The sequence below is a fragment of the Epinephelus lanceolatus genome, chromosome 21 (assembly GCF_041903045.1).
Source record: "Epinephelus lanceolatus isolate andai-2023 chromosome 21, ASM4190304v1, whole genome shotgun sequence".
In the NCBI taxonomy this organism is placed as follows: Eukaryota; Metazoa; Chordata; class Actinopteri; order Perciformes; family Serranidae; genus Epinephelus; species Epinephelus lanceolatus.
Window position 1 is genome coordinate 25,651,601 of NC_135754.1, and position 16,700 is coordinate 25,668,300.

General features: G+C 41.3%; 1 protein-coding gene across 2 annotated transcripts; it reads left to right on the forward strand.

Annotated features, from left to right (window-relative positions):
* Positions 1-90: 90 nt before the first annotated feature.
* Positions 91-15,773, forward strand: chatb (choline O-acetyltransferase b). Of its 2 annotated transcripts, none has more exons than XM_033610625.2 (15): positions 91-227; positions 748-862; positions 1,509-1,700; positions 3,285-3,403; positions 7,127-7,180; positions 7,318-7,498; positions 9,874-10,051; positions 10,146-10,315; positions 10,392-10,492; positions 10,591-10,719; positions 10,804-10,926; positions 11,356-11,497; positions 11,757-11,819; positions 12,991-13,128; positions 15,045-15,773. In XM_033610625.2, the coding sequence occupies exons 2-15, from the start codon at positions 818-820 to the stop codon at positions 15,309-15,311; spliced, it is 1,902 nt and encodes a 633-aa protein (XP_033466516.1). In that variant the 5' UTR covers positions 91-227; positions 748-817; the 3' UTR covers positions 15,312-15,773. The 2 variants fall into 2 exon arrangements, with proteins under 2 accessions (XP_033466516.1, XP_033466517.1); XM_033610626.2 differs by having other exon boundaries at positions 752-862.
* The last annotated feature ends 927 nt before the right edge of the window (positions 15,774-16,700 follow it).

A 16,700-nucleotide genomic window follows, 5' to 3' on the forward strand; every position in this document is an offset into this window, starting at 1 on the left:
GAGGAGTTTCTTGCCTCAAGGGGGTAGGTAGACGCAAACACCTTCAGCATCTTTTCCAAGGCGCGCTTTAATGTGGAGCCACAGCCGTATGGCGCGGCGAGGGGACGGGGGACGAGTCCGGCGCCTGAGCGGAGCTTTACACTAATATGGGATTTCGCAGCGTGGACGTGGGGGGCGAGGTGAACTTCCACACACTTCTCTGACCTCTTGAGCGGCGCACCGATCAGGTAAGGAAACTTTTCTTGTCTTTTTAAATAATACGCGCGTATTAAGAAGTTGTGTGAGCGTCTTTTCATTTGGTCTACTTTAAAGTCCACTTTGTTCTTAAATCGAATTTTTAAAAGTTTTCAAACCGTTAATCATCTGTTTTTAACTTCAATTTACTGTAAAGATTTATAGTTTGTCTAAAGACATTGGCACTATTTTATTAAATAAGATTTAAAAAGGTAAACTGCACTGGAAATATTGCACATTTTCTTCCTGTTTATTTAAGAAAAATGTAGCTTTTGAAACTGACATAGAGATGAAATGAGTTTTTAAGATGCAGCGGTGAGCGATGAGGCGCAGCTGGAATTCAAGGACATGCACCAAATTGCATTAAGGGCTGCAAAATGATGAAGAATGGGAGCCTGCTGCTTCACTATCAGACAGGCAGCAGCGCTGCGCAGCCCCAGTGCTCAGTAGGCCCCTTTATTTTATTTACTTTCTCTGCTCTCTTTCTCAAATGTCTTAACATGCTCCGCGCAGGAAGACTGACCTCAGACCGTCTCTAGAGGCTCTCCACGTTATTTCTCCTTGACTGGACTGGAATGCAAAGATGCCAATCTTGGAGAAAGAGACGGCCAGGGACCGAGACAGCCAAGTATGAACACATGTGAAGTGTTTTTGCTTTCCATCAGCACTCATTTTTACTTTTTAAAATGTTCAGAGAGTGAGCGCTGTGGTGCTGAAGTTGTTCAAGTAATGGTGCTGGATTTCAGCACCAAGGACAGCGGCAGCGTCACTTGCGCTAATTGACCACTAGGGGCAAAAATCACAGCAGGCCTTTTTATATTTGGAGATGCACAACCTTATTCCATTAACATAGTGCATGTAGTATTTTCTGCAATAATTTAAAGCACATTGAGACAGTGGTGGAATATGTTATAATGTAGTTTGCATTGTGTTCACTTTAATTTTAATTTACTTAATTATTAAGTCATTATCAGAAACTAAAGACATAATGAACACTATTGAACTATAATCAATTAGCATTTTCCACCCTTATAAATACAAGAGAGTCCCAGAAGGCTGCAGCATTTAATCTCAAAAAGGCCTCGAAGCATTTAAGATGAATTATTAACTCGGGTTCTAATAATAAAAGCATCAAGAAAAGATGTGAGGGAATTACCCCCGTTAACTAATGAACTCAGTAAATCAGGGGAAAGACATAAAAATGCTCAGCAGCTGCTGTTCCTTCATTACTCGTTGTGAGTATTTATAGCAATCTGTTCTTTCTATGACATCAGGTGTTGCCAAAGGTCCCTGTGCCGCCGCTGAAACAAACCCTCGACACTTACTTGAAGAGTGTCCAACACCTGGTGACGGAGGGGCAGTTCAAGAAAACAAAGGCCATCGTGGAGAAGTTTGGGGCTCCTGGAGGCGTCGGGGAGGTTCTGCAGAAGAAGCTTTTGGAGAGGAGGGACAAGACAACCAACTGGGTAAACGCTCAGATCTGCAAGATAAAACACACAGCTGCTTTTTGTTATAGGTGCATGGACTGTTAAAAGACAGGGAAACGCAGCCTTCCCCCTGTATCAATAAAAAGTTTTTGTTTTATTCAATTCAATTTTATTTATAAAACCCAATATCACAAATCACAATTTGCCTCACAAGGCTTTACAGCATAAGACATCCCTCTGTCCTTGGACCCTCACAGCGGATAAGGAAAAACTCCCCCCAAAAAAAACCTTTCACAGGAAAAAGGAGCGATCCGTCTTCCAGGACAGACAGACGTGCAATAGATATCAAGTGTACAGAACAGATCAACATAATAAATGTGCAGTAATCTATGTGGCAAAATGAGACATAAAGAGAGACAGAGGGAGATGCAGGACAGATGACACAGTATATGAATGTTCATTCATTCATTCATTCATTTTCCATAACCACTTATCTTATTAGGGGTTGCGGGGGCCTGGAGCCTATCCCAGCTGACACTAGATGAGAGGCTGTCACATAGAGGCCGGCAACCATTCACACTCACATTCACACCTACGGCTAATTTTAGAGTCACCAATGAACCTGCATGTCTTTGGACTGTGGGAGGAAGCTGTAGTACCCGGGGAAAACCCACGCTGACACGGGGAGAACATGCAAACTTCCCACAGAAGGGCTCCCCACCCCGGGCCAGTACAGTAGAAGTATGACTAATAATAACAGCAGTAGTAGGAGGCATCAGGAAGGACCACGGCAGCACGAAACCACGACACACAATCCAGGCGTAGCTGTGATACGAGTTAACCTGTGAGACAGTGGAGCAAAAATACTCCGGAGAAGAAGCCGAGTTACTGATATGCATTACTAGGACGTCAGTGTTGGCAAATGAAGAAGAACCAACTTTCAAGAATCTGAGAGCGAGACAAGGAAAGAAGGGGCTAAGTGTATTATAGGAGGTCCCCTAGCAGACTAGGCCTAAGTCAGCCTAACTAGGGGCTGGTTCAAGGCGAGCCTGAGCCAGCCCTAACTATAAGCTTTATCAAAAAGGAAAGTTGTAAGTCTAGTCTTCAATGTGGAAACGACGTTGGTGTAGTTGGATGTGTTTCTCCATCCTAGCTCATCAAACATTCATTTCCACAATGTATCATTATATTTTTATTATAATCCAGTTTATTGCGACCTTTTACAATAGAGTATTTGTGATCAGCGTCAGGTTTGATTAAGTTACAAAAAATCTGCATCTGCTCTATTAAGTCTTAAAATAAAAATGAGATTTTTCTCAAATAATATATAACCCATTCACAAAAGAAGGAAAGGAAATAAAACACCTGGCCATGAAGATTTATTGGTGCCTTTGTTGTTGCGTCCGGCTGATCGCTCAGCTCCACAATTCATCCGGCTCAGTGAAATCTATCATGCTCCCACTCTCACACATACTCTCTCCCACTCTCCTCTTCACCTGGCAGTGATACACTGTTATGGTTTTTTTTTTTTTTTTTTACTCCATTGCCCTCAGCTCTCAACTCTGAAAGTAATAACTTGAGTCAAAAACATTTCTCAGAAAGCGTCCCTGTGTTTTTATTTAGGTCTATGACTACTGGCTGGAGGACATGTACCTGAACAACAGGTTGGCGCTGCCAGTCAACTCCAGTCCTGTCATGGTGTTCCCTAAGCAGACGTTCAGAGATCATAAAGACGCCCTCAGGTAGGTGCTGGACTTTTGGTTCTGATGTAGTAAAATGTTTGCATGTCTTGAGTGTTTAAAGGGACAATTCACTCCCAAATCAAAAATACATATTTGTCCTTTCACCTGTAGTGCTATTTATCAGTCTAGATTGTTTCAGTGTGAGTTGCTGAGTGTTGGAGATATCAGCTGTAGAGATGTCTGCCTTCTCTCCAGTATAATGAAACTAGATAGCACTCAGCTTGTGGTGCTCAAAGCGCCAAAAATACATTTCAAAAACTCGACAGCAATGTCTGTTTCCAGAAATCATGACCTGGTTACTCAAGATAATCACAGACCTTGTTGTGAGCAGTTTCATATAGGAACTATTCTCGTTCTACTAAACGACACCTGCCAACTGTATCACCGTGCTGAAGGAAGAGTGCATCTGCTGCTAGCTCACCTAGCACCACTGAGCTAGCTGACATTACAACTCAGCTGAGGAGGATGCCATTAATGTTTACATCTCGTGGTGTTATGAACCTTTCGTCCATGAGTAGATGGACACTTCCTTCTGTGCGGTGATACGATTGGCGGGTGTAGATTGGTAAAATGTAAAATATTTTTGATATTGGGGTGAACTGTCCCTTTAAACTTTATTTACCCTCTTTATAGCTGTGATGCACCAGAGACTCTAATGAAGTCTGTCAGAAACTACTGCCTATAAGTGTGTAGGTCAATGAGAAGAGCAATTAAAAAGAAAACCTGATCCTAAATCACTTTAAAATAAGGTGTAAATATGTACAACAAAAATCTGCATCTGCAACAGAACATCTAGATTTTTCATAAAATATTTCAGTCATGTTAACTTCCGAGAAAAATATTTCTCTTGTGGCAGCAGCCAATCAAACAGATTACAATGAATACAATTATTTTCATTATTGATTCATCTCACAGTTGTTTTCTGGATATCTGATTTGTCAAGTCCAAGGTGTCCAAGGTGACATCTTAAAGTTTTCCGTTTTGCCTAACCAACAGTCCAAAATCAAAATATATTGAGATTATGTTCACAAAAGACAAAAAAAACATCACAATTTACTGGTGATGAAAATAGTTTCCAATCAATTTTCTGTTAATAAATGGTTTCAGCTCTTTTGAAAACCATCTCTCTTCATACTGATGTTATTGTAACTGCATTTATAAAAATAACAACAGATTCTCTGGTAACTTTTAAGTAATTCTGGGAAATGTACGAAATCTTAAACTTACCACAATACTTCCAATCACAGAGTAACTCCCAGACTGCACACTGACTGAATATCACAGATTGCTGGAGGGTGGATTTGTAAAAGGTAATTTAACCCCCCAAGTGACTGTTTGTATATGAATTCCTCACACCATGTTACATTGAATTCAGGAAGAAAACTTGATTTTTCTCACATGCCTCCATGGTGAACGAAGAATCCAAAAACTGAGAAAATTCTTGATGAACTGAAGTCATAGGGGTCCACGTTTAAAGACAGCAAAATTATATAAAAACATCCATTTACAAACTCTCACGCAACTCATGCAGTATGAACCCAGTCTCAGTTATCCAGTCAAATCCTGAGTACTTCTCAAACACGTGCATTTTTGCTTAAACTTAATATTTAAATCACGTCTGCAGTCTCATGCACGGGTGAGTAGTGCGTCTGCTCTGCTTATGCAAAGTTTTTTAAATGGTATGGTTTTATCCAAAATGCATGTGTTTGGGAAAAACTGAGCATACGACTGGATACATGAGACATGGCTTATATTGCATTAGGCCCCGATCACACAGACAGTGTTTTGCAGGTTACAAAACGCCAGGCGCTCCACACTGACTTTTGTTTGTTTTTTTAATTGACTGTCATTAGTAAAAAAAATAGTGGCAACACCTTTTAATTGTTACCATGCAACCATCCCTCCACCTCCTTACCCTAACCTTCCCGTGTTATCTAGGCCTATCTACTGTTAATTTTTTTTTTTATTTCATATAAATTTGTATCTAGTTGCTAAAATGTTGAGGCAGAGGGTACTTGCTGTAGCTCTGGTTGAGGGCAAGAGGCTGTCAGTAAATAGTTTGTTCGTCACAGGGAAACAGAGATCTGTGTGGGTACATGAGACCCTAAAAAAGAGGGTGGATCATGGGGAGTACCACCAGTTGGTCCAGGAGCTTCTCCTCCATGATGGCTGTTTCCAGGCATATTTTAGGACAGTGGTTCCCAACTGATGGATTGCGGGTCCATCCTGAATGGACTGCAAGTGATTCACAAAGTGTCAAGTTTGTAAAAAAATTGTAAAAAAAAAAAAAAATATTTTGAAGTACAGTGAATTTCCAGCACAGAGCTTTTATTTTGAAGTGCTGTTTCCTGCTGTAGAGTGAGTGACTAATGGATAGCTGTAGACAGAGACAGCAAACTAGCTCAACAACATGGCCAAACACAAGTATGATGACGAATAAATTAAAAATGTGTGGACCTTGAACCAATGACTAAGGAGAACTCTGCACCCCATTGCTGGGCCAGTTGGGAACTGCTGCTTTAGGATGACTCGGGGGCAGTTTGTAACTGTGGTTTGTGAAGTTGTATAGCTCTGAGTATCCAGCAACTGCTACCACCAGTTTTTCTTCCTATGTTTATAATTGCAAACTTGTTATCGTGACCACCACAGCCTCTAAAATCATCCGATTGGACAACGGGAAAAAAAAGGTGAGATGATGTGGGGCGTGTTTCTGCTCTGAGCTGAGGCGCATAGCGACACAAAAACAGCGAGCAAAAAGCTTCATTCACATTAAAAACAATTATAAAAAGTCGCCTCCAGCTGCTAAAACACTTTCTGTGTGATCAGGGCCTTAGTTGTGTGAGAGTTTGTAAATGGATGCTGTTGTTAAACACGGACCCCAATGACTTCAATTCATCAAGAATCTTCTCCGTTTCTGGATTCATTGTGGAGGTATGAGAAGTTTGATTCCAGAATTCAACATAACATGGGGTGAGTAACTGATATACCAATGGTCTTTTGGTGGGTGAAGTATTCCTTTAAGTCAACCACACTACAATTCCATCACTTACAATACAAAAGTACACTGTGTATCACTCAGTCCTGCAGCCACTGACAGGCTTTATGTTCTCCTCAGCAGAACTCAGATTAAGATCTGAAGGACAGACATGGAGAAAATCACTGGCATCATCCCTTGGCCAATCTCTGCCCATTATTAAATGATCCGTGGTCCACCAGACATTACACCAGTCCACCCAGCCCTGTAACTCAACATTAGCTTTTGTCAGCTCGTGCCACACTAACTGAATGTTTCCAGAGCACCCCAAGCTGGTAATCTACTGACACAGACACTTATTAGATTGGGAGTGACAGGGCCAAGCTCTCCGCAGAGACTGCTAGTCAGGCCTCATTTAGGGGTGTGGTGTGCTGCGGCCGCCTCCTTTGTATTGATCTGGCTTTGAACCTAATCACACCAAGACAAATGACATACAACATAAGAGCTGACAGGGCTCTGTGTTTTCCCTATTTGCCCACGCCGCCCACTTACACATGCAGACAGGCTCTCTGTGCCTCTCACACAAACACAGATAAACGCACACAGCTCGCCCACTGTATCCTAGTAATTTACCATAATGTGATTACTGTGAGTCCTCAGAGAGATGAGAGTAGATCTAATTATAATCACCAGCCAGTTCGCTGTGTGTTCAGTGTTTTCTAAATTTCAAACTTCTCACTTTTTTTTAGATTTGCTGCTCGTCTCATCAGAGGAATGTTGGACTACAAGGCTCTCATTGATGCGTAAGTTTACCCTGTAATAGATTACCTGCCACCTCATCTGTGTTATCTCCACAGAGCAAAGTTAGTGCAAATAAAATAAAGTATAATAATAAGTGAGAGCCTGGAGGTAATCTGATGTGTGTAATAACGTCTCTCAGGCGGGCGCTGCCAGTGGATTATGCTCGAGGCCAGCTAGCTGGGACCCCTCTGTGCATGGAGCAGTACTACCGCCTCTTCAACTCCTACCGCTACCCGGGGCTAAAGACAGACACGCTGAAGGTCCAGATGAATGCAGCCTCCTCAGCGCCGGAGCACATTATCGTGGCGTGCAAGAACCAGGTCAGCACGCTGGCCCCTGAGGAAACTTTTCACACTCCATCACACAGACAGTGTCCTGTCCAGTTGAGAGAAATATAAGTTAATGTAAGGATGGTTTAATGCTCAGTTTATCGATAGATGGTGAAAGATGAGATAGATCAGGACGTTACAGACTTTCTTTGGATTAAAAGCCTTTTTCTTACCACCAGATGTGTGGTTAATTCACTGCTACATGCAGCAATACTGGCCTCTAGTGCAGATAAACTATTCCTCCATCATATTTCAAAGTATAGGACTATTCTGTGCATCTACACTGGCTGCTATATTCTATAGTGTAATGTTACAAATTTAGTGGCGTGACCATTTGCAAAAGTCAGAATTTTCCACCCTACTGAATCATGTCAGTCCTGAATACAATGTTTGTTTTCCAGTATCAGTTAGTTGGGGAATATTTAAAGACATTAAATTAATTAAATGCTAAATTACAAACATGCCTCAAAGGTATTTAAATAGCTTGCAAAACAAACTGTTGTATACAGTTTCCAAAAAAGGGGGAGCAAAGCAGTGTGCAAGATACAAAAAACTGACAAAGTACAACAGGCCTACCTAAACTACCAACTGTTAGTATGAGGTAGGTAATTATTGGCAGATTTTATCTATACATTTACATTTTTAAAGGGATAAGACAGTAGGCATGGCTGCACTCTATATTTTCAGTTTTGAAACACTGTCTTTATAAAATTTCTGAGCATGGCGCTATCTAGGGATGTTCATATGTCTTTTTGAATATTTAAACTGGTCAAAATATGAAATAATTCACATATTATGCTGTATGGATATCTAAAGAATGCAGCCATTGATAAACACTGACTGAACAGGAAGCAGCACACAGAAAATGTTATAACAGATAGTATTCTTAAGCACAATTCCCAGCCAGCCTGGACGATTTTCTGTTCATATCAGAAGAGATGTTTTCCAAAATTTACAGCATGGTGGAAGATGAAGGAAGACTCGTCTCAACAAGGTTGTTCTTTCAGGTATTAGTTTAAAACTTAAACAGGAGGACAGATGAAGTGCTTTGATTTCAAAGTGTAGCTCTGGTCTGAGCCACGTAGCAACCGCTTGGGCTGAAAAAAGGAGCCACTGTGAAAATGTCAAAACCTGCAGTTCCTCTAATGGCCACTTGAGGCTGGCTCCAGAAGTGAGTCAATCATCACCGACCCTCGTGTTAAAATGCCCAACTTTACAGCATAACTAAACATGTTTACAGCCTTGTACAAATAACGTTTTGGTTTCTATCGCTAATTTCAACATTCATGGAAATTGTGGTGAATTTTTATATAACGCACTCGTTTATATTTTATCAATGCTTAAAATTATTTATAATTAAGGGTGTAGCCGCTCTGAGTGACAGGCTGTCTGCAAGGCATCTCCAAAGTCTGTGAGTCAGATCTCTCATACAAAAATGGTAACCTCGAGTCACTTATGGCTCCAGAAACCCAACACAAGGCTTTAAAACGGGAGTATACAAACCAATTAGTGATGATACAGTGACTATATATATTGTTTTTATACAGTCTGAACGCAGAATTATTCTTACTGGCCTTATCAGACAAAATCCAACTATACACTGTTTCATTAATTTTGCAAAACAAGGCGGTAAGATAGGTAGATATTTTTCAAGGTACATTCACATGCATGATTCTAGTTACAGATGCAAAATCTGCATTTTGGGTCGTTCTCAACCGATCAAGTTTTCACTTCAGTATTTACAAATTACGTGACGGTCTTGACCACACCAGCTCACTCCCACAATGCCCTGTACCAAGCCAGCTTGCCTATAGTCTGTAGTCTCTACCTTTCCCACAAATCATCTTCAAGTCTTCAATAGTAATCCTCTATAGAAACTACCATAAATGCATAAAACCCCCGCTGCCAACATCTGGAGGTCTTAGGTCTGAGGCTAATTGATTACATTTAGCTCACAGACTGTGCCTTTAAATGTTCAAGGAGCAGGGCACAGTAGGAGCTCTCACCTGGAAATGGATCTGGGAACCATCAGTCTGTCACACATGAGGGCCCGTCCCCGTGGAGATACAGGCAGATAACAAAATTACTGTTGATTGAATCTGCCAGAGCTTCCTTCAGTCGCAGGTTTAACTGATTGCAGTGGAGGAGCAATATTTTAAGCAGCAATTGGCTTATTTGGGTACTTACAATAATTACAAGTGTCCTATCGATATCAGCTGTTCAAATACTGTATGATATTAAAGACTATTTGCAGGCAAGGACACATCTAAACACAAGTATTCACCGCTGAAGTTGCATCAGGTGACGGAGTGCCTATTGGAATAGTAAAGAAACACATGATTTCTGTAATCTATTTTTCTCACTAGTTTTTCGTGTTGGATGTCGTCGCAAACAGCAAGCAGCTCAACGAGACGGAGATCTTGTCCCAACTGGAGAAAATCAAGAAAATGGCAGAAAACGCAGAAGAGAGACTCCCTCCTTTTGGTATCCTGACATCTGACGGGAGAACCGAGTGGGCACAGGCCAGAGAGGCTCTAACAAAAGGTCTCAGCTGCAAACGTTTCTCTAATTTCTATCAGGAGTTTTAAACTATAAACGATTTTCAGACTACTAAACCAAGACGTATCTCGTCTCACAGATCAAACCAACAGAGACTCTCTGGCTCTGATCGAGAGCTGTGCGTGTGTGGTGTGTTTGGATGAGCCCAGTGGCCTCGAGCCCAGAGACACCAACAGGGCCCTGCTGATGCTGCACGGTGGCGGCCGTGAGAAGAACGGGGCAAATCGCTGGTATGACAAGTCAATGCAGGTAAGGCTATGTCCGAGGCACTTCAATCCTCTGAGAGTGTAGAGTTTGGGGTGTGTGCTGATCTGCCTTCTCGCAGTTTGTTGTAGGAATGGACGGGACATGCGGAGTCGTGTGCGAGCATTCACCATTCGAGGGGATAGTAATGGTGCAGTGCTCCGAATACCTGATGAAATACATGTAAGTCAGCCCATCGCAGCAAGATACAACCAAACACTGTATGTTGTTGCCTCAATAAACAGTAGAGGAGACATAAGCGATGCTTTTATCCCGAACAGAACAGGGAGTCCTTCTAAGATGGCGAGGGCGTCCAGCATCAGAGAGCTCCCCCCTCCAAGAAGGCTGCTCTGGAAATGTAACCCACACATCCAAGGACTCTTAGCAGCGTCTGGAGACAGACTCCAGAGGCAAGACCAACACAAACACATAACTATATATACAAATAATCTTTCCATAGACTTGTCTCATGTCTTCTGCGCTTTCTCCCTCAGGCTGGTGAATAATCTCGACATGGATGTTTTCAAGTTCAGCGCTTACGGGAAAGAATTCATCAAGAAACAGAAGATGAGCCCAGATGCGTTCATACAAGTTGCCTTACAACTTGCGTTTTTCAAGTAATGTACTTTCTGTCTTGAAAGTTTACATAGAAATCTTAGCTATTAAGGGGATAGTTCGGATCTTTTGCAGGGGGGGGTTTTACGAGGTACCTATCAAGAGTCAGTGTATTGCCTACAATGGATGGCAGATGGTACAGTCTGGAGAAGCAGGCAGGAGTACTGCCAAGGAAGCTAAGCAATGTACTGTTTGCAATTTTAGGTGGCTAAAATGTGTTTTGCTGCTGCTCACATCAACAGCAGTACATTACTTAGTTTCCATGGCGGTACTTCTGCCTGCTTCTCCAAACTGGGAGCGAACCAGCTGTAATACACTTACTATGGATAAGTACTTCTTGCAACTACTGTTCAAAAGATCCTAACTATCCCTTTAATATGCTCCTTCAAATATGCTAACATCGTCATGATTGTGTCTCGTCATGTACTCAGATGCAGCAAAAGGCTGGTGTCCACTTACGAGAGCGCATCCATTCGGCGTTTCCAAGACGGTCGGGTTGACAACATTCGTTCTGCCACCTCTGAGGCTCTGGCTTTTGTGGTGTCCATGACAGATGAGAGGGCCACTTTTACTGTGAGTCATTTTTCTCACTTTGACCCCAATTACTGAGCAACTCCCACATTACTGTTCAGCGCAGCTGCCTAAATGAAACAGGTGCGATCAGCCACCCCGACACGCCAACCCAGTGTCCCCATCGAAACAGATGATCTCCCTGCAGATTTAACCGGTCTATGACAAATGAATTTAATGTCTGTACTGCTCTCTGTTGGTACAGTGTGAAAAATGCCCTGCTTACTTTTTTGCTCTGAATTATTTTTCACTTCTCCAACAGGACTCAGAAAAAATTAGACGACTGAGGGATGCTATTAACGCCCAGACGAATTATACAATTGCAGTAAGTGTTTTGAACCAGTCGATATATTAATGTGACAGCAAGAATTTAAATGTGTAAACTTAACTTCTTCTTCTCAAAATATCTTTTGAGTATCAAACATGAACTCGCTGGAGACTTACAGGAATAGTTTGGCATGTCAGGAAGTGCACATCCTGACTTTATTGCTGAGAGCTAGATGGAAAGGTTGATACCACTCTTATGTCTGTACAACAAATATGAAGCTCCAGCCAGGGCACCGTTAGCTTAGCTTAGCATAAAGGCTGCAAGCAGAGGCAAGAAGCTAGCATGGCTCTCTCCAAAGGCAAAAAGAAAATTCTTACCAGCAGTGGTCAGGCACAGTGACTTAGTAGTCTTGACCTCACCATGAAGGAGAATCCAAGTACTGCACCTGGCCAAGAAATAGTCCAGCAAATAACTCCCCGTAAAACTACAACCTGTGGTTTTTGCACTTCAGTTTTCAAACTCTTGAGCCCTAGCCTCCTGAGAGTGAGACCCAAACCTTTGCACCAGTAGGGCCCGATATGTATAAAAAAACTAAACATTGTCAACAATGATTAAGTCCCAATATCCTCAAATGAGATGACAATTAAGTCCTAATGTCTTCAAACAAGTACTTCCTAATTAACAGCATCTTAGCTTGTTATTTTTGCTAATATCGGTCAAATTTGTTACCATATAAATCTACAAACATTATTAATCATAAATAAACAAGTTTCTACCATAAAATGTGATCAAGTTTTGAACCTTGTCCTCTTTTGTGCCGGGATCGGCTGCAGACTGACTTGGCAGAGATGGCAGCCATCTTGTTTTTACATGGATTAGTGTATTGTGCTCTTACTACCACTAGATGGCACAAAAAAGTGTCCACAGACGAGGACAACAGGTTCGAGTTAAGTAGAATGAAGTATAAGGTCATGTTAACCCAAAGGACACAGGGTTTCAGGAGGTTAGAGGTGCTGCTAGCTGTACTTCCGTACCGTTAGACAGAGGACTAAGTTTACCTAACCATCCCCTAACTGGAGCTTCATATTTAACACATAGATAGTGTAGCCTGTTGATCTCATTTAAGTCACAGCAAGGAAGTGAATAGGTGTATTTTTCAAAATAGTTGCATGAAGTTTGTCCTTATTGACAACACTTCATTTGCACTGAGCAAAAAAATATTTTTCAGGCTATTACAGGAATGGCAATAGACAATCACCTCCTCGGGCTTCTGAAGATCTCAAAGGAGCTCAACATGGAGAAGCCAGAGATCTTCTGTGATGAGACGTATTTGGCCAGTAACCAGTTCATCCTCTCTACCAGTCAGGTAATGGGATCCCATTCTGTTCTATTCTATCAAGTTTTTTGACTTAAAATTACTGCTTCCAAATGAAGATAAAGAATGCGGACAAGGAAGTGCTGATAATGTTTAAATCTATCCTGACTTCCTCCTCTTCTGAAGAGAGGTACAGTGGTGTGAAAAAACCTGCTGCTGCAACAGAAAAAGATGCACATAGTTACTAATTCCTTTTTGAGCCTAATTAGGCTGTGAAAGGAGATATGGTTCTCTAAGCCCAGGAACTTCCAAGTTCCTCTGCTGACCAGGAATTACAAAAAACGTGGAGATCAACCAGATTTTAAACTCTTCTAATTCTACCTGTCGAGAAAGATGACCTGACTGCCATGCACAAATTTGCTATAATGTATATAATCCAAGATGGGAAAACACAGCCCAGGTTCAGTATCCACTAAGCAACTCAGAAGACATGGTTGTATTTAGCATTAAGCTGTATAGTCATTAAAGAGAAGCAAGTAAATAATAATAATAATAATAAAGTATTCTGAATCTGAATCAATCTGTAAAAAAGGCTGAGGATGAGGCCTCTCAGAAAGAGTTACTGAACTCCATACTGTCGTCATTTAAACAGGAAATGAAACCGCAGAAGTGCACATGCAACAGAACACAACAAAACGCACATGACTAAATAAAATATTTAGTTTCTGCAGGTGTTTGGGATCCTCACCGAGGGCTCTGTGTTTGCTGTTATAGTATTTTTTAATTGGATAACCTGCCAGCTTCATCTATGGCCTGTGGCACTGAGTTTATTTAATTAGACCATTTGCATTAGCTTTTCTGACAGCACTACAAACCCACACCTAAATAAACAAACTATGGAGAACATACACAACACATTTACAGTGCTACTACAGCTACTCACATTTATCTTTATTAAGGTGGTCATTAATCTACTGTTTCACTTTCACTTATCAAAAAGAAAATGGCAACCATTTGGCAGTTTATACACAAAATCATTAATACCAAAAAAGTATCAGCAGATTAAACAATAATTAAATTCTCAAGTACAAAGCAGCTTGCTCTCCTGACAAGTTAACTGGGTCTAATGCAGGATTTATACCTCTGCATCGACATAGAGCCTACGCCGTACCCTACACCGTAGCCTGATGTGCACCTCCCCAAAAATGTAACTACACGTCACAGCGACACAGACCTCCTGTCTATTTCTGTAAGCTGAAACCATTTCCCTCAGTGGAAACAAAGCTTTAATTTACTTTAATTTCACAGATAAGAAACAATAAATTCTGAAGACAGGTCTTGTGTGTGTTCAGAAGAGCAGTGGAAATCTCCCCTCGTCACTAGACATATTTATATGTAAAATGCCATAGGGTTGTGCTAATAACGTTAGCATGTTGAATTTGTTTGGAAAACGTGTTTAGTGTAAGACGGTTGTTTTGTCAGTGAACCTTGTGAGTTGTAATGGAGACAAATTTTGTAACGTTACCTTTGTTAAATGTTGCTGTTGTCCCTGGTGTCATAGGATTATAGGAAAAGACAGCTAGCTGCTAGGCTAATTTATACAATATAAAATGTCATAGGCTTGTGCTAATAACATTAGCATGTTGTATTTGTGGGGAAAATGTGTCCAGATAAATACAAGTGTTTGTCTGTGAATGCTGCTAGTTATAGTGAAGCTGATTTGTGTACTTGTGTTTGAAATTGTCTCTATTAAGCCATGTTTAATGTGTGTTTAATGTGTGTTTTGAATCAACTGAACTTTACAGCCCTTCACAGAAACCCCAACTAGTGTTTTGGAGGTGTAACTGCAGAGTGACACAGACACACCACCGCACACAAGTATAAATGCTCACAACAGCGTAGGCTCTGCATCGAGCTGACACAAGTATAAATCTTGCTTAACCCACACTGTGTCCTCTTGTATCCAGGTCCCCACCACAGTGGAAATGTTCTGCTGCTACGGCCCGGTGGTGCCCAACGGCTACGGCGCCTGTTACAACCCGCAGTCAGACCACATCATCTTCTGCGTGTCTAGTTTCTGGGAGAACACAGAGACGAGCTCGGCCGTTTTCGTGAAAGCCCTGAACGAGGGCCTGTTGGAAATCAGGGACCTATGCAATAGTAGCAGCGCCGCGGCTACCAAACCGGCTGGCAGCAGCCAGGGAGCCAGCCTGCCTCATAAATCAGGGAAGTAAGCCATACTGAGAGAGCGGGCCACTCAAGCTGCCTCACTCATACTTAGATTTTAGCTTTAGACTCAGTAGTCTAGATGCCTTTGTGTGTCTTTGTTGTCTGTGCAATAGTGTTCCTTTAACAACGAAATGCAAAGCCTTAAAGTTCATATATACAGTAGTATGTAAATGTTAAAAAATGTGAATGAAAACTGGAAAAGTTTTATTTTTTATCTATTTATTTATTTATTTTTGGATGTGTAGACGTCATAATCATTTCGGGGTCCAACGCTGACTCTGCTTGACTCGGCAGACTGAGATTAACTGGTCCACTGCCTTTAGGAAACTGAAGCCATGCCTACTTTGTAGCACTGATGAGAGCGGCAACTCCTCTTTCAGAGCGAATCGACTGAGTGATCCCGATGTTTATCTTATACAGTAGTAATGTAATATATGTCAGAGGATTCTGTAAAAAGAAAAAAAAAAGTATATTTAAGTGACTTATAACAATCATGACATCGTGTTAATGTGATCCTGTTTCACTTTGTGTGTGCTGCTGTATTAAAATTTAACTGGATCAGCTGTAGTATATACTGGAGTTGGGTCAGCTTTGCCAGTCTGGTTCAGTGTACAAGCTTAAACCAGTTTGATTTAAAGCAAACTGGCTGAATCGGCATTTGTCATTATGACATTTTCTGGCAAGTTATTAAGTAGACTCCGCAGCAGCGTGTGCTGACGGCATCCCGGTGCTAAACACAACTATTGCATTAGTAATAAGCAATATGACAACGTGATTAAAATTATATTATTTCTTTTACAAATGGACGAACAGAGCTACTAGTGTCTGAAAGGCCATAAGTTGAGGCCTGCAATGTGAAGGAGATCAAATTTCAGTAAAGGTGGGAGGGGCCAGAGGTGCACATTTTGTTTACAAGAAAGTTCATGTGTTTTTTGGGGCGACGAGTCAAGGAATGGCAGAATTAGGCTGACGAGGAAACTAAAACTGAGCCAATATGGCAACATTTTGGTTCTGAAGCCAACAAAAGCAGTGTCCTAACTAGCCTAACATGTCCTAACTTTTGTCGGACGTCCTGTCTCAATATATTCGTATTGCTCGCTTTGAAAGTGCTGTAATGGAAGATGAATGGCTAAGACATTGAAACTGAAATAGGGATATCTATTTATTTCACCACAAAACACGAAATAAGATGGTAGCTAGTTGAAGGGAGATCACAAGGGAGCTGAAAGTTTGTGGTAACTAACAACAACAACCTACTCGCTGTTGGTTATATTGCTGGTCAGTTCCAGTACATAAGTAACAAACGTGTTTTCTGTTTAATAAATAAAAACAAAGGAAGCTAGCAAGTACTCATGCATCTTTTAGGTGAATACATCTCCAGACTGATCTGAAGT